Source organism: Amphiprion ocellaris, chromosome 11 (genome assembly GCF_022539595.1).
Source record: "Amphiprion ocellaris isolate individual 3 ecotype Okinawa chromosome 11, ASM2253959v1, whole genome shotgun sequence".
NCBI classification, from domain to species: Eukaryota; Metazoa; Chordata; class Actinopteri; family Pomacentridae; genus Amphiprion; species Amphiprion ocellaris.
In genome coordinates, this window is record NC_072776.1 from 30,169,282 (window position 1) to 30,194,173 (window position 24,892).

The 24,892-nt window shown below is 39.1% G+C and overlaps 1 protein-coding gene across 1 annotated transcript in view; it reads left to right on the plus strand.

The window, feature by feature from the left end:
- The window catches only part of mao (monoamine oxidase), a 51,495-nt gene that overhangs the window by 11,935 nt on the left and 14,668 nt on the right, over positions 1-24,892 (plus strand). The window contains exons 2-5 of the mRNA XM_023263140.3: positions 11,813-11,907; positions 13,293-13,430; positions 24,469-24,573; positions 24,656-24,747. Of these exons, the coding sequence (XP_023118908.2) occupies positions 11,813-11,907; positions 13,293-13,430; positions 24,469-24,573; positions 24,656-24,747 (430 nt within the window). The remainder of the gene's footprint in view (positions 1-11,812; positions 11,908-13,292; positions 13,431-24,468; positions 24,574-24,655; positions 24,748-24,892) is intronic.

Consider the following 24,892-nt stretch of genomic DNA (forward strand, 5'->3'; position numbering starts at 1 on the left):
TGTCATTTCTGCCACATGTGCAGCACACAGACGGCACTGACACTGATGCAAACATGCAAGACACAGTAGAAAAACATAAAGACACTAAGAAACAAGCCATGCAGTGCACCAGATAGTGCACACTTTTAAAAAAAAGAAATTAAAAATTCTTATTTTTACAGTAAAATTCCAGCAGCTGTGGTTGCCAGAACGCTGCCGTAAAATTACAGTAAAACATTTTCTTCATTTACAGTAAAGAAATGTGTTGATACTGTTGATTTTATGGTTAAAAATGTTCTTCATTCCATATTGTACTGTTAAAATTTTTTTAACATTTAAAAAAATGTTTACTTAAAAATTTACATGAAAATGCCTATAGAATAAAGTTTTTGTATCCAATTATAAATATTACAGCATTGTTCCATTATCAGCACTACATTTAGTGCTTTTAACATGTGATAATTAGTTTATTAATGAATAAATAAATTGTGGTTATAGCTGTCATAAATATTAAAGCATATGTCTGTTAATAGCTCAAAAGTACATCAATTTGACCGGTACAAACTGTAATTTTTACATGAAATAAATGCAAAAATGTTACTTGTTCTAAATATTACCATGTTTCCATTATCAGAACAAAAATATGTAAATTTAACTGTGAAAAATGTTATTTTTTTCAAGAAATAAATGCAAAAATTACAGTATACATGTTATCCATATTACAGCATTTTCCAACAAATAACTGTACAAGAGTAGGGAAATGTATTTTTTCGAGAGAAAAAATCTAAAAAATACAGCTTCAATACCTTATTTAGGATGATTAAATGTGATATAAACTGGATCAAAGTGTTTTAGAGTTTACAGATTTTGACTGTCATAGTTTGACAGTTTTCACCTTAAAATTTGCAAAAAAAAAAAATTTACAGTGTAATACAGTAATAAAATACTGCCTGGCTGGTGTGCAAGTAGACAGATGTTTACAGATGTAAAATCAGTGCAATATATTGTCATTGGTGCAATTTTTTTACAGAATATCATGTAAAAAAATGTAACATTTTTGCTCGTAATCTGAATAGTTATATGCTATCTTGACACCAAACGTGGTGTAAAGAAAAGCAAATAAACTCAAACTGCTTCAGCTACAAACTCTGCAGGACGTAAAGAAGCAGCAGATTTGGATTTTAAAGCTGCACATCAGCTCTGATCGCTGCTAATGTGATTTAGATTATTGCAGCTGGAAACACCGGAAGACAAAAGACAAGCGGAGAAATTAGAAGTGAAAAGACAAATGTCACTGTGGAGAGCTGGAGGTGGAATAAAGAGAGAGTCAGATGATAGAAAACAGAAGCAGCATAGAGATAAAAATGATCAGACAAACATGATGGTCGAGATTTAACTCTGCAGCTCAGCTAATGTGGTTTAACAACACCATTCATGTGAGTCCTGATTATTTCATTCCTAAATGTAAATAATAAATCAGACTAGAGAATAATAAAAGCAGCTGAGAGTCTTTACATGGTTTCCTGTTTATGAAGCTGATGGTTTTTAGTTTGTTTCATTTACATTTACATGGAAATTGAGCTAGGTCTCTTAAAATCGTGTAAAAGATATGACATTTCAACATATTGCAACATATTTCCACCAAATGTCGCGTTTTTTAGGGGCTTTTCTAACAGAAAAACAGAGAAAACAACCAGAGTTTTGTGTTTCACATTTGTATGAGTATATTTGAACCAAGACCACAAACTTTATCTCTAATTAACTGTTATTTTTTCACCTAAACAAAAGCACATTTCCATTCAAAATGGAAATAAATAGTGAATGAATGCACCACAAAACAGTCAGTCCTGTAGATTAGACCTCCAACTGTATTATTCTGACCTTTTTTGCTGCTTTTATGTGGAAAGTTAAAGAAATTCACAAGTCACGTGACATGAATGCAGCCCAGTAAACAGCCTTTATATTTCTGAAACTAATCTGGTTCTTTATGTCCACGTTTACATCATATATACTCATGTCCAAGTTACTGATTAATGTGTTAAATCTAAATTTTAAACCAGTAAATTGGACAATCTTCAGTTTAAATTAAACTTGACTCTGGCTGCTGACATTGTTTGTTTTGTTGTCTTGCTGTTGACTCCTTTACATATTTTTGCCTAAATAAATTGACCTCTATTTTCAGTTTCTTCATCAGTCTTAAAGTTAGATACTTCTGTGATTTTTGGCATCAGTATATGTCCATACTAGTGTCCCAGTTACAGATTTATATATATTTAAAACCTAAATAGCAACTTTAAATCAGTAAATCCTTAAATTTAAATTAAACTTGACTGTGGCTGCTGACGTGTTTATGCTTGTTTTGCTTTTTACTCCGCCAGGGAATGCGGCAAAGTTATGTGACGGTATGTTACGTTTGTCCGTCTGTCTGTCTGTGAGCAACATTATTCAAAAATGAACTAACGGATTTGGATGAAATTTTCAGGGAAGGTCAGAAATGACACAAGGACCAAGTGATAAGATTTTGGCAGTGATGCAGCTTATAGTCTGGATCCACGGATTTGTTAAAGATTTCTGTATCATTGTGAGATAGCGTCACAGCATCACTGTAACTATGACAACAAGTGAACACTATGTCAGCTGCCTGCTGACGATCACATGATTGTGGTCCTTCTACAAATCCATCCGTTGGAAATGAAACAAGGAAGAATTGATTAAATTGTGGGGGTGTTTCTGAGTCCCATCAATTCCCACCGTCTGCTACATATTTAGGTCACGTGATTCGGTATCCGTACATAACGTACACATGCATAACACACACCTGTACTCAACGCAAGTTCATTTTGTTTGTGAATACATCTACATTAAATGGCCACATTCTATGTTGCCGTGATTTCTGCCACAAATTTTTTCAAAATTTCATCCGTTGGAAATGATACAATGACTGAGCAACTGTGCTGTCTGAGTGCTTTTCTTGCTTGTCTTGCCGTTGACTCCTGTACAGATATTTTCTGAAATAAATTCACCTTTATATTCAGTTTCTCCATCAGTCTTAAAGTTAGACGCTTCCATGTTTTTTGTCATCAATATGCAGTGTTAAAGTTTCTTGCTGAGTTCTCCAGTTAGCAGGTTTGGAGGGTTTAAAACCAGAATGAAGGCTTTTTAGGTTTGTTCAGGACACAGAAACCTGGAGAACAAGATTATAATCGGGATGCTTGCGTCTGTACAAATACAATCACTGGTTAACTTACAAAAAAATATCCTTCTAGTTAAGTGTTGCATGGAAATGAGTCCAATTTAGTGTGAGAGGAAGGTTGACATTGGAAAACTTTATTTAGTTGAAGCATCTGGATGTGCAAGTAGAAGAACTTGTTGGAAATCTTGTCTGAGATGTGCTGCAGCGTTTCTGTGAGATTTGTCGGACTGTGTGTGTTTCATGTTGAATTATAAAGTGATTCAGTCCAGGAGCAGCTGAAGACAAAGGGGGCTTTTCTCCGGTCTGTTCCTGCCAAGTGGCTCCATCTTAACAATTACTGTTGTCAAGGAAACTGTGTCTGCCCCCGTCTCAGGATGAAAAACAGCATGTTTGTTTGTAGCTCTGCATCTCTGCTGTGGATCTGCACAAAAAGCTCCAGAAACTCCAGTCAAGCAGCTTCAGAAAGAACCCAGAAATCAGAGGAACTTACCGTCGAGTCTGAAAGCAGAAACCCTCACAGTCGGTTGCATTTGTTCTTCCTGAGACACCAGACAATTAGGTCAAGCAGAGCCTCAAGGTGCTGCAGCGGCAGTGAATCAGCAGCACAAATACACAAACTGAGACACAACAGGACAACCTGCAGCAAAGAGAGACTCAGAGTTAACCCACATTACAGCAGCAGACAGCTCTGCTCTGCTGCATGGCTTCAGTTTGTACTCAGAGAGCTTAAATAACTCAACTCCACCTGAGAAATCAAATCTGTGTGTCTGCTATTGGTGGTAAAGATTCATTAAACACATTTGTACGGAACTTAAAAAGATGAACTGATACAAACAGACACACGAAAGGTGAATTATTAGCGGTTTAATAAACAGTCCTGGTGATGTTAAATTGTCAGATTTAAACGAGTCAGGCTGCAGGATATTATGATTAAGTTTCTGGTGTCAGACGGAGCAGAGCAGCACGTCCTCATGGGGAAACAGATGGAAACTAAATGGAGTCTGTGGAGCAACATCTTGCTGTGATGCTCATGATGCTTTGCACTGTGAATAAGCTAAATTAGAAACAAATCTGGATGAGAAATGTTGCATTCAACAAGGTTTGTGTCTTCAGCAACAACTGAAGGTAATATTTTAACTGTAACTTTTGATAGTGGGAGCTAACGTTAGCTTCACAGGCTAAAACTGCTCTGACCAGTAGCACGGTCCAGATTTGAACTTCTAAATATCAAATATGTTGAATGTTATCTGGGCGGCTTTGATGAGTCTACGTGGACTTCAGGAACTTTAACTCTCTAAGGCATGAGAGGCATGTTATCTTTAAAAAATCCAAAATTACACCAATTATCACAGCCAGAAACTGTAAAAACAGAAAGTCATTAGATTTCTGATGTGAAATTAACCAAATCTGAGCTTAAACTTGTGAGATTTCATCAAAATCACTTTAGACTACGTCCTGCTTCAATATTCACTAGAAATTTGCAACAGATTCTGTACAAATCAAAAAATGTTGCACTCTTCAGCTCAACAGAATAGCCATGAATGACTCAACTGTAACCAACTGTCAAGCCACACAAATTCAAGAAACTTTTAGACTGAACTGCAGGCAGTGTTTCCACAAAGCTGCAAGGTGACTCGCATGGAAACAAATGAATAAATAAATTATCTATAGCATGCGGAGCCACATGTTTTTTGTCCAGTATTGGTAACAGCTGTGAGCAGCTAGAAAAATACATTTTTTTAGGGAGTTTTCTAATTGAAAAACAGGGAAAACAACCAGAGCTTTTTGAGCTTTTTTTTGTTTTTGTGTTTCAGCTCAACTGATGTGGTTTAATAACAGGATTCATGTGAGTTCTGATTATTTCATTCCTTAGTATAAATAATAAATCGGACCAGAGAAGAATAAAAGCAGCTGAGAGTCTTTACATGGATGTGGATTTCCTGCTTATGAAGCTGAAGGTTTTAGTTTTTTAAAATTTACATTCATGTGGAGCAAGAGTCAGGTCTTTTAATATTGTGTAAAAGCTACAGTGGTCCATAATGCAAAACATATTTTCTCCTAAAATCCCATTTTTCTGGGCTTTTCCTGTAGAAAAACAGTGAAAACAACCAGAGTTTTGTGTTTTTACATTTGCATGAGTGTATTTGAACCCAAACCATGAACTTTACCTCTGATTAACTGTTAGTTTTTTCACCTAAACAAAAGCATTTTTCAACTCAGAATAGAAGTAAATAGCAAATGAGTGCACCACAAAATAATCATTCCTGTAGCTTTGACGTCCACCTGTATTGTTCAGACTTTTTTGCTGTGAATAAAGTTAAAGAAACTCGCAAGTCATGTGACATGAACGCAGCCCAGTAAACAGCCTTTATATTTATGAAACTATTTGTTATTATTGGGACAATGTTTTGCATGTTCATTCCAGCTTTGGCAATTTTTCCAAAATTAATCATGAAATAAATTGAACTTTTTTCCTTTTTTATGATTTATGGCTTTCTTAGTGGGTCGTGACGCACAACAAACACTGTTGAGTTCTCTCTACTTGTGTTGATTCCATAGAGGTGCAGGACTTTATATGTGAAAAATGAGCCCTTGCAACTGATAGCTGACATCATCCCAAATTATCCTCCAGGTTAGAGCAGGTTACCACCTTTGGTCTGTGCTCCCCTTTAACCTCTGCAGACCTGAGCCTGTCTTCAGGTTCAGATCTTATCTCACCCTACGATGACCTTCCAACGCTGTAGGAGGTAGAAATGCCAGGATTCTCTGCTCCACATCTCCCTTTACTTTCTTTCTGCCTCAGTGCACACTTTTTTTCTTGGTTGCTGTCGCTGAGATCAACCAAAGAACAAACTGATCCTGGTTTTCTTGCAGGTGCTGAATCTTCCCTCCCACTTCCTGCTGTGTAGCCTCATGTACAGTACAATCACTGACCAGATCTCCTCCCTCCTCCTGTCAGATCCCTCTTTAAATGCATATCGATGAAACGGCAAAAAGTTCCAGCTGTGCTCAGATGACAGGAAGACTGCGCTTCAAGGCGGCTGATAAATATCGCTCATGTCTTTAGGTGCAGAAAGACTCTAACAGCACTGGAAATCTGGCTTGTAGCGAGGAGGAGGAATCTGCTTTCTTTGAATCTTCATGGTTTCTACAAAGAGTTGGCTGATCTTTTCCTCCATCCACAGCCGCTTCATGCTTATTTTAATGGCTGGAGGCAGAATGGAAAAACTTAATCCTGTTTAAAGATGAAAGAATAGGTTTTCAACTGTGTCATAAAATACCAGTCAGGTGGCCAAATGAATATTAAAGTCTTCAAGACTCCAAAAATCAGTTATATTACAATAAAAAACAAGCATATTCCTAATGGTTTTTAAAGAGTTTATCACGCATAGCCCAACGCTGTGTTTTTGGTTGCACAAACTCCAATAGTATTTTCTCACTTTCTCACATTTTCAGTCATTGTGGGCTCATTTTTCACTACAACATAAAGTCCTGCACCTCCATGGAAACAACACAACCATGACTAGAAGGAGAGAGAACTCACAGTTAGAATGCCATAAATTATTTTTAAAAAACTATCTGTTTAACTAGGCCTACTTACATTTTTACAGTCTCTACAATCACAGCATGTTTCACTCTGCTCTGCACATCGACTCTGTAAAGATGTTTCACCATGCTGAATGTATCTTCCAACAACTTGCTCCTCTGTTTGCTGTTTAGAGCCATGCTGCATTTATTCTATTGATCCAGTATGTTTCATTTTGATTTCACTCTCTTGTGTCGTCTCCTCTCCGTTCTGTGGAAACACTGCCTGCAGTTCATCTGAAAACTTGCAGAATTTTTGTCACAGTTGTGCTGAGAAAAGCACAATTTTTTTAGTGTTTTTTTTTTTTTTTTTTAACAGATTCTGGTGCAGGCAGATTATTGTACACATCTCACTGGAATATTTACTACTAATGAAGTGAGTTTGATGATGTATTTTTTCTGATGGAACCACACGTCACACATGATGCATTCAAGAACTACAAGAAAGTGGAAAATCTGATGAATTTTTCTGTTTAGCGTTTGACTATGATAAATTGTGTTATTTTGACGATTTTTTTAAAAGAGAACATGCGTTTCAAGTCTGATGTTGGGGGTTTCTGAGAGTTTAGATATCATAATTTTTGTTCCTTTCCTTGTGCACTTTTGTTTTAATGCAGACAAATGTTGTTTTGAATGCTTGTGATTGTGTGTTACAGCTGAAGAAACAGCTGCACAGACAGTCAGTCTTTCTGTGCAGATGTCCAAGAAATAACAAACACAGAATGCAGCAGTGAAAAACCAGCAAACTGATTCCATGTGTGGTGATTTCATTGTGATTGTTTTGTTGCTGGAGTTGTTTGATTTATTCCTTTGCACATTTTCGTATTTTCGCAACAAAAATTCCTCACACGTAATGTCATGCTTTCTTTCTTTTCTGCTTCTGCCTGAGCTGCATTTCAATCCGTCCGTCCTCTCGGCCGAAGAAGCTCAGAAACAGTCTCAGCATGTCGATATTTTCAGCCGTCTTCATGTCGTGGAGGCAGGACGGAGGTGGACAACAGGAGAGAAGCTCAGTCTCTTTGAAATGATGATCGCTTTATACCGATCTGCCACAAAAGCTTTTTTATTAGACAAAAAGAAAAAGCCTTAATTAGGACAAACAAGCCGTGTGATCAAAGCCCAACAGGGAGCTACTTTCTGCGCTGATTTGCTGTAGGCATAAACAAGAGATGCAGACAGATGCTCTTTGTTTTCCAAGGCAGACGCTGACCTTTGGAGCTGAGCGCAGGTAATAGCATCGATTTAACGGGGGAAGATTGTGGAAGCGTCCTCTGGTCAGGGCTAATGCTTCCTGCGCAGGCCTGGCGGGCTGGGCGTGTTTGCACAGGGAGGGGAGGCTGAAGTTGGGTAATGCAGAACAAACTGTGTTTAAACTCACATAAACCTCGCTCGCTGCAGCGGGGCTTAGCAGGATTTGGAGGGAGAGCGGACGGGGGGTGAAGATGGCGAGGGAAGAGGGGAATTTAGAGCGAAGGCCAGGAAAACATTTGCACAGATGTGTGTTGGTGCCTGCTGACATATTTCTGCTGCAAGCTACCTCCTGCTTTTGTTGTAAGATTTGGACGAGACACAGGCTAAAAACAGGACATGGCCAAAAGTAGGTGGACGTGCATCAACTTTTGAGCTTAGAAAAGGTCCTTTTAATACCATTTCTCACTGTCATATTTTAGATTTTGTGCTTCTAACTTTGCGTAAACAGTTTGAAGAAGGTTCTTCCTCTTTTAATATGACTGCACCACTGAATAAATAAAAATAAAGGGGGTTTAGAGGCTAACATGCGTGATCAGTTTGAGTATTGTGGAGGCAGTGAGTCTGTGTTGTCTTATTTAATAAAAAATTTGATAGAAATCTACACTGTGAAAAACAATCCCTAAAAAACTCAGAAAATCTGGCAGCAAGGGTGTCAGAAAACACACTTCTACTACTCAAAAGTGTTAAATGCAGTGGAAATAACTGCAAATATCTGTAAAATAGAGATTTTTTGCTGATTTAAATACATGAAAAGTGTCATTTCACCGTCACACATTGTAAAAGAATGAAATACTGTTACAGGTTGCAGTTTTGGCCCTTTTTTACTTTCAATGTGCAAATGTATGTTTTCTTTTTTAGATTTTAGTAGTTCTTTTTGTATTTTTTTAAATATGTAAAATAAGAGTCTAAAAAAAAACTTCAGTCCTTAAAATATATCAATTTCTTTCAAATAACAGCAAATCACTGAACTTCAGCATTTCAACCTTGCTGTTTTACATAATTTTTAAAAATATTTTCCTTCATAAGTAGATTTTTCCTATAAAGTCCTATTGATAAAAGCTAGGGATCCTGGAATGTATTTGAAAACAGCTTGATAGTGGCCGTTATTTGAGATTCTGTCACTATTTTAATGCCAGCTTTCAAAAAAGAACTTTAGAAGTCTTCTATTTTCTTAGGGTTGAACTGGGGATTCAAAGTGGGAAAAACAACAGCTTGTGCCACTTGAACTTGAACATTAGTGACCAAAATTAGCTGTTATGGTTTAACTGGATTAAATTCCTGCAGCCAGAATCATTAAACCTAAAGAAAATACTAAACCAGAAGAGTAGAAGCTGGTAAAGTAGCATAGTAACACCTGTGGGTTTGTTCTAAAAAGCCGTTTTAGGTGAGATGTTTGGGTGTCCACATACTTTTGGCCATGTAGGGCCCTATAGACCAGCAGCAGTATCTTATATAAATCCCTTTCCAGTGTATGTGGCCTCTATGCATTTGACCTCCACACTGTTGAGCCACATGCTACATGCTAATCCCCTGTGTATGCATACATGTGTGTGCCTAAGTTCACTTCTGTTACGTCTGATTGAATTAAAGCTCTGACAGAGTTTGCCTTGAGGTCAATGTGTGAAAAGCAGATTTTTTGTTTCCTTACAATCTGGAAGTCGAGCTCCACTCTTTGCTTCTCCTCACGTGATCACATGACCCTGAGCCGGTCAGCTGCTTTCTGATTCGCTGTTTCCTGCTCTCCCATCTTTCCCACGGCTCTCTTTCAAGTCTTTTCAAAAGCAAATATCATTTAACCCTCCACCTTCTGTCTCATTTTTACTCACCGTGGGCTCATTTTTCAAGTCCTGCACCTCGACTAGATATAGAAAGAACTCAGAAATGTGTTTTTGTGCTGCATGATGCAGTGATAATGACCAAATAGACTGATAAAAAGTTGAATTTCTCTAAATATTTATCTGCACACCAACACTATGAAGATGTTTCACCATGCTGAATGTATCTTCAACAATTTGCTCCTCTGTTTACTGTTTCTGACCCATGCTCCAGTAATTTTATTCATCCAGTTTGTTTTATTCCCCTCTCGGTCACATTATGCTTTTTTGTATGTTTATTTTTCCTGATGGAACCTCACATCACACATGATACATTTGATGACCGTCAGAAAGTGGAAAATCCAACAAATTTTTCTGCTTTACAGTTTGTAACTCTGATAAAGGGTCTCATTTTGGCATTTTTTTTAAAGACAACATGCGTTTCAAGCCTACCGTTGGGGGTTTTGCTTTAGTCTCAGTCTTTCTCGTCATCTCTTCTCTGTTCTGTGGAAACACTGCCTGCAATTCAGCCGAAAAGTCCCAAAGTTTTGATGTTTGGTTGCTTTTTGAGTGCAGAATTTCTAGTTTCTCAGGAATCTGTTGCCTTTTTGTGCGATATGGCAAACAATAATTACATAAATTATGAAAACAAGTTTAATTTCTGTAAATAATTGTCTGCACATCAGCTGTTGAAAGATGTTTCACCATGCCGAATGTATCTCCAACAATTTGCTCCTCTGTTTACTGTTTATGTGCCATGCTGCATTAATTTTATCCTATTGGTTCAGTATTTTCCTCTTGATGTCTCTTGCTGTCTCCTCTCTGCTTTGTGGAAACACTACTTGCAGTTGAGCCGAAAAGTCTCAGAATTTTTGACTTTTAGTTGCTTTCTGAGTGCAAAACGTTTAGTTTCTTTAGAATCTGGTGCCAGTGGTTTAATTTTGGTGATTTTTTTTAATGAGACCCTGTGAAATAAAGTGATTTTGATTAAATATGGAAAATTTTGACCTCAGATTAGACTAATTTTCCCAGTGGAAGCAAACATATGTGATTAGTTAAAGGACCACAGATGAATATTTAATTGAGGGATGTAGAATAAAGTGATTTTGATTAAAAATCCCAATTTTTATATTATTTATTTTATTTTATGCCACAGGCAAGTAGCTCAAAGACCATTTTAAAGTAGAATGTCAGTCAATTTTTCTGTTTTTACAGTTTCTCACTCGCATGAAAGGTGCAATTTTGCAGATTTTTCAAAAAAACATAACATGCATTTCAAACCCGCCATTGGTTTTGGGGATTCATAAGGTTAAAACATTACAATATAAAGGCTGAAAAGCTAAATTATTCTGACAAACATCCAGCATTTCACAGCACTAGCAGAAGGGACACCAGATTTGCGACTATAATAAAAACTGCTTTCATCTTCATCTTTCTAGCCAGATTTCCCAAATAATCCCCTTCATCCATCTAATCTGTCTGAAAGTTACCTAATCACGCAGCACAGACCTCACAAAGACATGATGAAAAGCTTCTTTGAAGGAAGGTGTGGCACAAAACCGTCCTGTCATAACGTCTGACAGACCTCTCAGGTTTCTGTTGGCTCAGAACTGGCCTTTGACTCTGACCATGTTTGATCTGTGCGGAGTGAATGAACCTTACCTGATAGGAAGTAATGCATTTTCCTGTTACTTCTGAACAAATACATCTATTATGCTGAGTAAATAGGACCAAAATCAGCAAACTGGTGGTTAAAAAGACATTATGTCTTTATTTTCAGTTCTAATCATTTTCCTGCTGCTGAGTCTCCTTCGGTTTCCGACTGAAACGTCTTTGGGAGGCGCCAAAAACTCCCCTATGAATGAAAGTCCACGCCTCCTTTCGCTAATCTGTGCTCTTACTGTGAAAAACTGCAAAGAGAATTAAATTCCACATGCCAGAAATGTTCTGTATCGCTCACCTGTGTGTTTGTTTCTTCATCTTTCTGCAGGTTTGAGTGCAGCAAAGTTGTTGAAAGCCAGCGGCCTGAATCCCGTCGTCTTGGAGGCCAGAGATCGAGTCGGCGGTCGAACCTTCACTGTTCGGGTAAGACCAGGATGCAAACTATACGAAGAAGAAACCTCCATCGTGTCACCTAAAGGTTTCCTCCTCCTCTTAGTTCTCAGTTTGTACGTCCTCGACTCTTCCTCACATCTTTAGCAACCCTGTCTCAACAAATAGTGTTCCTGTACAACTAAACTGCATTCTCTTTGGAGGGGAACATCAATTCATTTAGAAACAAATGTATTTTTGTTTGAAACAGCCACCAAATCCATGTTTTAGGAGGTGATAGTGAAGGATGGAGGCATAAACCAGAGTCTCAACTCTCTTTCCAGTTTCGTTTCGGCACCAAAATTACGTGCAAAGTTCAGTACAATATCACACTTTGTCTGACACTTCTACATGTTAGAAGCACGGTTAAGTTTAGGCACCAAAATAACTTGGTTTGGGTTAAAATGCGACTTTTTCACTAAAAGTTTGAAGCTTCTTCCCCATTTTCCGGGTTACCACGGTGACAAGCCCATCTAATATGTGATTGGTCGGCTGAAAAGGAGCGACAGTAAAGCAATAAAATAAATATATGTTAATTAGAAACATAATTGTGACACATTACAAAGAAACACAATCTGGCAGAAAATATGTTTCCCTCAAACCATAACTGGTGACTGGTTTACCACCAGAGATGCACAAGGAGAGACAAGTTGAAGCAACAGATGTTTTAAAAAAAATGAAATATCCTCGCTTGAGATCCATCGTTTTAAAGCAGCATCATGTGGCCGTTGTTTTGTTGCAATCTACTGCTGTGTTTTATGATCTCTGTCAGACTAACAGAGCATTGTTTATGATAACATCGAGTATGATTGAATATATTTACACGACATGATGTGATACGAATGTCCGGATCTCGTATATTTTTATTTTTACATTTAACACACTCACACGCTGTTGAGCTGCTGGTTTAAGTTTACACTCGACTTTTTGTGCATCTGTTTGCACGAATGCAATCTAAGTTAAACCTTTGATATGTTCCAAAATCTAAACGACCACACCATATAGTACGGCACAGAGATGTAGTGTGTCCTAATACATAGCACGTCAAATGTAGTAGCCATAAATACCACATCGTTGGACTACAGCTGGTTGGATTTTGCAGTGTGCAAACCAGCAAGCTTTTCTGGCCCACAGTTGTCTGCACGGTCACAGTGTTCTACACGAGTATACGGATGCGATGGCCAACGTTTAAGGATCTTCATCATGATAAAGTAGTTTCTCCCAATTGTATGCATGAAACTTTACATGAAACCTTTGAAGGGCAGCTGTAGTATTTGGAAGACAGACCTGGCAGCCAAGTCTAGAAGCATAAGAAGAGATTATAACGTAAATGTCTTTTTTGTCTAAATATGTTAATTGTTTTACGTTTTCTTTTTCAGAACAAGGAAACAAAATGGGTGGATCTGGGCGGGGCGTACATTGGACCGACGCAGAATCGCATCCTCCGATTGGCCAAAGAGTACGACGTAAAGACCTACAAAGTCAACGAGCAGGAGAGCCTGGTGCATTATGTCAACGTGAGTGTCCAGAGTCCAGAGAGATGGATTCAGACTTTTATCCAGTTCAGTTTTTGAAGTAAATGTTGACAGTTTCAAGAAGATATTGCAAACATCATCAGTCTGACCCATGATCCAACAGACAGGAAATACATGTGTGTGTTTGTCGTTATAGATCCCATATTGTGCCCCTTTCAGCCAAAGTTATGAAAGTTTCTCATGTCCCCACTCAAAATACCGCAAAAAGGGTTTATTTCACAGTGACGCCTAGTTTTAAAACTGTTCAAAACTAGCAGTTTTACTCTGAAAACCAATGATCTGCTGTTGTTCCCGCCTCCTTCAGGAAGAAAACTCTCTTTGCACCTGTGATTGACAGAGTAAAACAGTAGACTGCCGGGCTGCTGACAGAAGGACTTTCTATCACTTCCAACATTCTCACTAAGCCATCATTTTTACAAAAAATTTATCTGAATTCTCAGCAGAGATGTTGTTTATTTGAACTCATTGTCTGGTGGAGGTAACTGCTAGTTAGCATTTCATTGTTCAGTCACCATTTCATACTTGTTCAGTTGTCTGACAACAGAAACAGAAAAATATGTTACTGAGAAAGACTATAACGATAGTTAAGTTGTATTAAAGCACAGTTTATGAGAGCACAGAGAGCAGGAGAGAAGCTAACAGATGTAAAATGCAGCTAGTGAAATGGAAACACAATAACCCAGCTTGTGCTTGTTTATCGGTTTCAAATTAAAGTTTCCACAATCTCTGAATGTCCCTCAGTTTCCACGGAACACCGACCTGTGGGCAAATGATCTAAGCTAACATTAGCCACATTAGCCACAGCAGCTTTTCCTGTTGTTGTGGAAACATTAAAATCAAAAATACTTAGTAATCCACTGGATCTTCAGTTCCTCTGATGCTGGGGGTGCATGAAGGCTCTTGTGTTCATTCTTGCAGCCAACAGGATAGCATTTGGTTAGCTTTTAGATACATTTTAGAGTTAGCAGAACCAGCTCTAGAAAGTAGATCAACCTGTTGGACTGTGAGGCAGCTGCTCATCCTGAACGGTTCACCTGGAAGCAGTGAGGGGGCGGTGCCATATAAAGCTAAACTACTTGGTCAGCTAGGTATAGGTAGCACCTGGATCAAATTCTTCCTGTCTTGCAAAAATAAACGTTTTTGTATCTTAACAGTTTTTATTTTACGCCAACTAAACACAGATTTTCACCACATGGACCCCTTAAAAAGACATTTGCAGGCAGGATATACACATATTTATCAATGATTTTTCAGCTGCCAGAAGCTTCTTCATGACTTTCCTGTTCACTAAACATGCTCTTTTAGTGCCTTCATATCCAATACTGTATACAAAAGTGTGATCCAACCCTGAACAGACACTAAAAACAGGGACTCCCCGATGAATTAACGTCACCCCCAAATCTGTTTCCCATGGTGCTTGGAGGAGACAACGGTATTCTCCAGAAGAAATCCAAACCCAGTCCCTCCCATGACTTCCTATATGTATGCTGAGCAGCCAGCCACCGCTCTTCTCTCCAGCATTAGAGGCTGGAGATGCTAATCTTCGCCTGAGGGATTTCAGTAATGCAGTTTCTCTTCTCTCTGAGTGGTTGAAAGGCAAATAAAGAGGGAAGGAAGAGCGAGACACTGAGGCCATCTTTCTTTGTTCTTGTTATTCTTTGCTCCATATCTCATTAGTGTGGGCGCACCGCTGTCCTTAACACAGTTGTGTTCCTCTACCTGATTTAATTTGCAGCTGCTGCTGTGTACCCTGGTCAAACTGGCCCTATTGTAAATCAGCGGACTGCTCGGGTCGGCAGACAGCTTTCTGTACGTTCGTGGACAGACAGAGCTTATCTCCATATAGGCTGCGTTCATTTCCTTCAATCATAACTTCAGAGGTGGACTTTAGAGCGCTGGGCGTAAACATGTAGACAAATGCAAACACACTTTCACTGCATCATGTGGAAACTTCATGTCTCCAACACCCACATTCTCTATAACAATAAAATTACACATAACACTGCTTCATAAATCAGCACCGAGTCCAAGCTCAGTGTCAACAAACTCACCATTACAGGCTTCAAAAAGTTGATTTATCACAGGGCTGTTGTATCAGCTGCCACTGCAGAATTTAAACTTTAATTATCTGGGCCTTTGGAGAGCTGAGGCTACATAGTGATTATTGCTGGTGTACAGTAAATATTGCTTCTCTACTGTGAAGAATACTCCCGTGAAAGATGCAACTCATACCTAAAAAGTTTTTGTAGAGTAGAGCATGTTTATTTTTAAGACGAGGAAAGGCCTGAGGCTCTTCACCTAACAGCTTAGTGTCACTTGTCCCAGTCCCCTTGTGTTTAAAGTGACTCCTGTCTTGAACCTGAAGGTTAATTCTTGACATTGGAAACAAAAGACAAGCTGCTGATGTAACTTTTTGTGCAATTCTGCTGTTGTTGTGTTTCAGAGATGCAATTTTAGTGATCAGTGCTAAGTTTTGGGAGATTACTCTACATGCATTGTGACTACTTTACAATTAAAACCACCCCAGTTTCACTGGTTGAACTTGTGAAGAATCAGTTTATTGCCAAAAAGGTTTTCACATACGAGGAATCTAATGTGGTGCATAACGCTGTCATTTTTAAAGAAGGAAATAAAGATTTAAAGAGAAAGCAAGTACATGTTCCAAGACAAATAAGGTCAGATAAATAGCAAGTGCAGCTAAATTCAGGGATTTTAAGTAATAGAAGAAGTGAAAGAATTATTTCCACTGTGCAGGAATGTGTCGTTTGTTTGCCTGAGAATGTGCAAATGTACATAGGAACGTAGTTGTAAATGTTGTTAATGTTTGCATTATTGCAGTAATTAAATGCAACTTGTGATAACGACACAGGAGAATCAACACTGTCGGCTTTGTTTCATGCTAATCTTATCAGGTGAGCAACAAATAACAGAAAGGCACTTCTTAGAAGTTTAAATTCAATTTGACCTTGCCTTGTGCTAAAAAGTAGAAATGCAGGCCTCCAGCTTTTTCATTTCAGTGCACCCAGTTGTTTTGTTTTTGATTCTGAGTAGTACATTGTAAGTTTTTTCATACACATTACTAATTTATTAACACATTATGTAAATGATGGCAAACAGGAGCAAAGGTCCAGATAAAGATTTAGTACATTTAAAATGACCTTTTCCATCAGAATATTCTAGGACTTAGAGTTAATAAAGATGAAAAGTAGCTCTCATATTGTGTATATAAAAGCATTGTTAAGTTTTATTAGTATTTCTGACGCTTCACTGCTTCGGTTTGAACACAAGACAACTTTCTTGTTGGTGCTGTTTTCTTTAAAAACATTTTAATTCAGAACGTTAGATCCCTGACAGCAAGAACTCTGGTTTCACTCTGCAATGGGTGCAATGCATAATGTTTAGCTGTTTTATCAAATCTCACTGTTTCCTACAGGTTGAAAATTTACTTGAGGCGGTGTCCATGCAGGGACTCATGCAGTTTAAAGAGGACAGTGTAACCTTGGTTCAAATTTTCTATATTTAATCAAAGTTGCATTATTTTACAGGTCTCATTAAAACAAAATCACCTTAAATGAAACCATTGGAAACAGATTCTAAAGAAACAAAAAATAATAATCTGCACTCAACAAGCAAACAAACAAAAAAAATTCTGGGACTTTTTGGCTGAACTGCACAAGAGAGACTGAAAGGAAAATATAACCTACTGGATCGATGATATAAATGCAGCCACAACTTACAGATGCCCCCTAAACACTTCACATCCGGACTATTGATAGAAGCTACCATGCTACAGTTGCCTCTGTAGGTGCTACTGGTCAGCTGTGCACACAGAAGCTTCTAGTCTCCACTACATTACCGTAGCTGTGAGCCCAACAATGACTTTGAAAAGAGCGAAATAAGGTTCTAATGTCAGATTTGATCCACCAGGGTGGATCAAGACACACTAGTGCAACTAATGAAAATGTCAAGTTACACTCAGCGGATTTTTTGGCACATTTGCAGCCAAAATGGTGGCAGAACTGTAATTTTTAATTATAAAATTATTGAAGGTAAAAACACTGAATGGCACGTACAGAACCAGTAATAGCCTAAAGATCCACTCTGAAATCATGAAAACAATGAAAAACTGATCCGAGTCAAAGGCCTTCATACATAATCAATTTCAATCTACTTCTATTAAAAGGTTTAATATAAAATGCATTTCATTCACCCTCATTCAAGTCACACGGGGGACATTGTTCGTCCTCCTCTGGGACTCGTTGGAAACATCCAGGTTCATCCTCGCTGAGCACAAACAGACGTCTGCGCTCTGATCAGGTTATGGACGACGAGTTTCTTAATAACACAGAGTGCTTTCTATTTCGGTTTCTTCTGTCTGATGTGCAGTGAAGCTCGGTTTCTTGGTCTCCGCTGAGCCGACTGTCTCACCGCTGTCTCCTCAGCGCTGATGTACTGTTGACTTGACCTACTTCAGCAGTGCTGTGAAATGTCACCAGCATGACGTTGTGCACCGACAGCGGTTATGAAATAAATCTGTGCTCCAGCGAAGGCCTCGACTGGCTGTTGTTATGAAATGTTACGCGAGCTCCTGAATCCGTTTGTACTCGTGTCTCCGTAGCTACTATCTCTGGAAGATCCACTCAAAGACCCAGACTCAAGTCGACGTGCCCCTCGTAGCTTCCTGGACGGTTTCCATGGCAGCGTGCCTCATCAGAAGCTGCTCGCCGCTATCAGTGTCAGACGGCGTTTTTGTCTGTGTGTGCGTCCGTGCATTTGTGCATTCATACTGTATGTGTGGAGCTGTGAGGGGTTACTGTAGCTGCGTTTGTGGTTTCACCGCTCTCACAGCTGACTCTGCAAAAACAGTGCAAATATTTGACTTTCCTCCTCATGAGGAGTTTTCTGCAGGTGATGCTTGTCTAAAAAAATCCCATGAAAAGACTAAAAGCAACAATTAATCGGTTCTACTAAGAAGTATTTTATGCTGTATACCAGTAGCTAGCAACTAATCACAAAGGATGTCTCGAGCACAATCCTAGATTTGGGTTTGAGGCTGATCGCTTTTAATTGATCACTACTGGCAGAAAACAAAGTCTGATTCTTTGTTTGCACCTGTTGTTACACTTGCACTTAAAAAAAGCTGCAAAAATGACTGTTTTATGTGTTGCTGATATATATTTTTTAAAAAACAGGTTAACACCATCTTGATTTTGCTATTTTGTGCTGGCCGGAAACTGTTAATCCTTGCAGAAGACTTTGTCATGGTGCCATACCGCCAGTACTCTGAGTAATCGCTTCTTTGAGTCGCTATAGTACGAAACAGTGAGAGGCTCCACTTGGTGGCGCAACCTGGAATTGCAGCTAATCTACAGTACTTAAACTGTGGTGTTGGGTGAAGGCAGATGGTGAATTGTAATGACACGGATTGGATCGAGAACACAAAAATCTTGATCAGGACATCCCTATAATCACAGCTTTGGCTTCCTACACTTAAATGAACATGATCCACGGTGATATTGACATTTAAAATGCTCCGCTGATAGACTGTTGTCCATATACATAAAATTACTGGATTTCAACTTGGACAAATTGGACATTAAAACACTTCATTTTACTCTGTTCAAACTGACTTTTGGTCTCACACCTGTCTGAGTAACTGAGTGGAGACTAGAGGCTTCTCTGTGCACAGCTGCCAACTTAGTGAACATTTAGATAAAGATTATTTTACATTGTAATGATAAAATATAGTGAAACTTCTAGTGAAGTAAGCGTCCTATCATGCGGTAGTACCATCAAGGTGCGATGTTTGCTTGAGAAGAGATGGCAGCAGGATGGGAGGAAGGCGAGCCGGCGGAGGCAGTGTGATGGTCTGAGCAATGTTCTGCTGGGAAACCTTGAGTCCTGCATTTATGTCAGTGTTACTTTGACACCTGAATGCTGCTGCAGAATACCTTCACGGCAGCAGTATTCTCTGACGGCCTCTTTCAGCAGGATAATGCTCCCTGCCACAATACAAACATTGCTCAGGAATGATTTGAGGAACATTACAAACAGTTCAAAGTGTGCACATAGAAACTTCTAGTCTCCACAGCAGCTCTGAGACCAAAAATGTATTGACTCATCCTCCGAATTCTACAGATCTCACTCCGATCGAGCATCTGTGAAATGTTTTAGATCCCTCATACTTTCCAAGACTTCTGAAGCTAACATCGTGGTGCCAGAAACCACAAGACACCCTCAGAGGACCACAGACTCCGACTAGTGTTGGTTTTAATGTTGTGGCTGATCGGCGTAATTCACCACATGGAATTTCCAACTCATGTTGCTGCAGAGAGCTTTACTACGCCGTTTTTGATTGTAAGTAGCTTTGGATTAGCAAAGAAGCAGTTCAGAAGAATAAACACACACGGCATTAAGAATGCTCCTATCGCAGCACAAATCTGAACTTAAAGAATGAGAAAACGGTGAACGCGGGGTGATATTTACATGAATTCAGCTACATGACAGTGTCTACATTTCTTCACAGGACAAAAGCTAGAGTGAGAGTAAACCAGCATGTGTCCCAAGCCATTGTGTAATTAGGGCTAGCTTTCAAGCAAGCCGCATAGCTAATCAGCTTTTCCATGGCAGATTGTAATCCAAAAGGCCAGTGCTGGTTTCCCTTATCAGCAAACTACTGCCTAACGGGCAGCTGCAGCTCTCAGCAATGGATTTATTAATGAGCTATCACTATCAGAGATGGGGAAACAGACTTTGATTAAATACTGTCTCTGCTTATCAGAGATTGAGAAAGAGCATGGGATTGTCTGTCGCTCCTACAGCACCGTGCACGTTGGGCACGTTCACAGGAAAATGGATGAAGTATCTTATTACCGTGTTTCATTGGTTTTCTCTGGTGAGGAAAGACAAGGTGTTTAAGGATTAAAATATCCTCAGTGTGGAGTTTTTAGAAGCTGTCAGGTTATTTTTGGATCATTTGTTGATAGTATTGTTAAAGGGAAAGAAACAGAAAGCACATTGAACATCACTGTTAATCTCAGGAGGTTGTATTTCTCGATCTTCTGTTAATGTTTGGTGACTAATACTGTACCAGGACCAGGCTGTGTCTGTTTAGACGCCACATTTGATATGAAGGTTGCCTAGTAAACTGACTAAACTGAACTAAAATGTTGTTTTGCTTCATTTCTCTTGTATCGCATTTTGTTGAGAGTTTTACCAGCAGGTGATTGATTGTTACAGGGTCATTATTTACGCTGTAATTTAACGTTTTTCTTGAATTTTGCCACAGTTTTTAAAATCTCACTCTGACCTGGTCATAGAGACACAGAGACTTATTGTATTTTAAAATGATCCATTTTGACCAGCAAGGGTCTGTTGTATTATATTTCATTTTTGTGACCAAGTATTTCATATAAAAAGTGTTCTTTATGTTTGTTTTGTATTATGGTGACGTGCCGCCACATACGGTTCCGAAAATATCACTCATTAGCTTCGGCATTATTCGTTTTTTACTCCGCCAAGAAACGGCAGAGTTATATGACGATCAGCGTACGTTTGTCTGTGAATGTGTGAATCTGTCTGTCTGTCTGTGTGAAACATTACTCAACAACGGACCAGCAGATTTGGATGGAATTTTCAGTGAAGGTCAGAAATGACACAAGGACCAAGTGATTAGATTTTGGCAGTGATGTGGTTTATAGTCTGGATCCATGGATATGTTGAAGATTTCCCATTGCGAGATATAGCTGCCAACACGGAGTCGCTGTAACCATGATGTGAACACTGTGTCAGTTACCTGCTGATGATCACATGATTGCGATCCTACTACAAAATGACTCTGATTTATCAGTTGGAAATCATACAAGGAACAAATGATTAAACTGTGGGCTGTTTCTGAGTCCCATCAATTCCTGCCGCCCGCTACTTATTTAGGTCGCACAATGTAGCAAACCCCAGCCAGACAATGGTGAAGCTCCTGATGTTTCACAAAGCCTTTATTTACGTTCAGCCATCAGCCTTGTTTTGAACACAAATTCACCTTTCCTTCCTTCACTCCTTTCTTCAGGAAACACCGTCAGAGCTTGTTTACATTCCAGCTGCTTCTAAGTTTATACACATCCTTTGCTAGACAGCAACAGCGTGGAACCGTTTTTTTTCATCTTTATGTGAATTTTCAGACTTTTCGGCAGCATCTTCATCATGTCAAGAAACCGCTTCTTAGATAAACACTTCCTGTGCTGTTGGAATGGTGACAAAATAAAAGCCCATAACATTAAAAAAATATGCCTTCAAAACAAAAGCATGGAGGGAACAGTTATTTTAACACTAGCAAAACCAAGGCTTGCCAGAAGTGATGAACTCATCAACAGACCTTTATAAGAGTAATTTACACGCAATTCGGTATGAATACATAACATGCACATGAATAACACACGCCTGTGCTCAGCGCAAGTGGCTTCATTTTTTTAAAATTTCCCGTCAGTCATAATCAGAGACTATTTGATCTACTTGTCCAACACTGAAGATTAGATTTTGCATGAGAAATAAGTGAAAATTTCAGGTATCTACCCTCCTGAGATATTGTCGTCCAAACACTGTCAAATTTCAATGCGTGAGAAAACTTTTTCATGTATTGGCAATTTTTAAAAAAATATTATTATCTTGGAAAATATTTCATATGTCAATCTAAAATTTCAGAGATACCATTTTAAATATCCACAGTTTATGATGACAAAGTTTCAGCATCAGGTCCCTGATGACTTGAGATGAAATAGCCTACCTGCACCTTGTATGTTAACTTTATTTTTTTGGCATTGTTGATATAAAATATTAATGAAAACAGCTTTAAGGTCAACACGGTGTGTAATCAGGTGAAAAAAAGGACAGTAGATGCTGTGTTTATGGCTCCAATAAGAACATATGATTTGAGCTGGAGGGTAGAGATGAGCTCCAGTTGTTTCTCTGGCTCTGTATCTTCTAAAATATGGCCAGAAATACCTTCCATTCTGCAGTGCAGCCACCTGAGTGATCCTGAATCGCTGATGTGGAAACAGATGCTGCCGTGCATCCTCTCCTCCTCTGCTCGCCTCCTTCTGTATTCACTTGGCCGGCGTCGCCATGGCGACAGACCTGTTGTTCCACGGCAACGGACAGTTCTGAGCAGGGATACTGTACGTTACGAGACACGGCGTCATCTCTCTCGGCCTGTTGGTCTCAGCGATTCCTAAAAAACTGTATCCTCAGAGGGTTGTTTGTTGTTAGGAAACATTAAATACTAAACCTCATGGTTGACTTACATTAACTTTAATAACTCTTTCAGCTTTTGTCTGGAGCATTTCTGTACCTCTGGTAGTTCTTGCTGTACTGTTTTTTTTTTCATTGTACTTGACTGTGTTTATCTGTGTTTTAGTGAAGGTATTTCTACTCCTAGACAGAGCTGTTGTGAAACAGTTAATCTCAGGACAGATTATGTTAGATGACTGATAAAGCTGATGATAGATGACCACTCTCAGAGCCATGCTGTACCAGGAATACGTGTTTTATGGCTTGTTAAGGCCCATTGTTGTTTCACATTCCCGTAAAATACATGAAAACTGGTTTATTTTGGTCAAAAAATGAACTTATCTAGTTGAAAATGAAGCCTTTTGCAAGGCTCATTTCATTTTGTGCTCACCTGTCTAAATATAGTCGTATTCCAGCCGACTGCGGAGCTGCTTTAATACTTTTCAAACACAGTGAAGTGGCACGGTGCTGCACCGTCATGTTATTTTTATCCAGCAAAAGTCGCATCCTTAAATGGTTTGTTTGGATCATCTCATTTGTCTGGTAGAAAGGATTCTGGCAGAGTTTAAGAGGCTTCACAGTGGTTTGTGCAGGTAAAACAGACAGATAAGAGGTGGGGGAACATCATTCAGAGAAATAAAATTGTATATTTGGTGCTTTTATGCCAGTGTAATCAGGACAAAGCTCCAATAAAATGGCAGCAAATTGCACAACAAGCCAAAATGAGACACTGTGTATAATTAGGAGCCATTATCGGTTCAATACTGCCTCCGATCGAGCCAATACAACAGCAGAAGAGTGATCCCCGAGGGCTCCTACTTTAATCCAGCAGCTACAGCACAGTACAGGCTGAGAGCACTTGTATAAAGGCATCCAAACTTTTAGCCAATTTTTGTTTCTTTCAGGGGAAACTACAGTTTAATGGGGTCTGAAACAAATCGAGCAAAATGTTCAGTTACATCAGCCAGCATTTGGTTGTGCAGTAGGTGCTGTTTTCTCAATCACATAGCTTTTTACTATGATGAAACTTTGAAACCAGCTCCTCGCTTTCCCTTCTGCATATGTCAATCAGAGATAGAGCCATAGTCCAGGCGGGCAGAAATCACAAGATAATTATAGAGCTCTTATGAAGTTTGATGACTCTGAATCTTTGAATCAGTTATAAAATATTGCATAATCGGTTAGAACTCTTTGAACGCCGTCCAAAGTCACAGTGACTCAGCTAGATGTCAGCTAGAGGTTGACTAATGCAAAACTTTAATGCGAAAAACTGATATTTTCTACCTTAAGGATGCTTCTAGCAACCCTCACCGCAATACTTATTGTTTGTGCCTCACTGTGACAAGAAAAATTCTGTGTTTTTTTTTCGCAGTATTTACATCGACGGGAGGGTTGAAAGGCTCAAAAGAAGATCACAGCAGGATGTGAAAACAGATTCAGAGTCAGCAGCTTGCAGAACTTAATGACGCCACATGTGACGTATTTCCAGGAAGAGGAATTGATAAAAACAAGCTGTGATGCAAACTGCTGCACTCAGGGGGAAACTTCTGTTAAGTCAAACACAACATCTGCCAATTAAAAGACCCGTGTCAGCAAAGTGTATTGACAGGCTGGTGTGGCAGCCAAACTCTGAAACTAACTGTTTGGCACAGAGCAGACTGAATTTACTGTTCCCCACTGATAGAATGTGTCTGACTGACCTTTATTTATGAAAGTTTGTACGATGTGTGTCCGACAGGGAAAGTCTTACCCGTTCAGCGGCTCCTTCCCTCCCATGTGGAACCCCATCGTCGTGATGGACTTCAACAACCTCTTCAGGACGATGGATGAGATGGGTCAGGAGGTAAAGCAGGACTCTCTGTTTTCTGTTTGCTTTTATTCTCTCTATATGTTTGCTTCTTGTTGAAGTTCCTCCTGTATTTCAGATCCCCAAAGAGGCTCCCTGGAGAGCTCCTCACGCTGAGGAGTGGGACAAGATGAGCATGCAGCAACTCTTGGAGAAAATCTGCTGGACCAGGTGACGCATAAAAACAGTGCTTTCATGTTGGGGAATGATGTTACTGCACTCATTTATTGGGTTTCTGAAGTTCTCCTTTCAGACGTTTCCTCCTTCATTCATCTGACTGTGTATAGATGTTGGCTCTGTGTCCGAATGAACAATC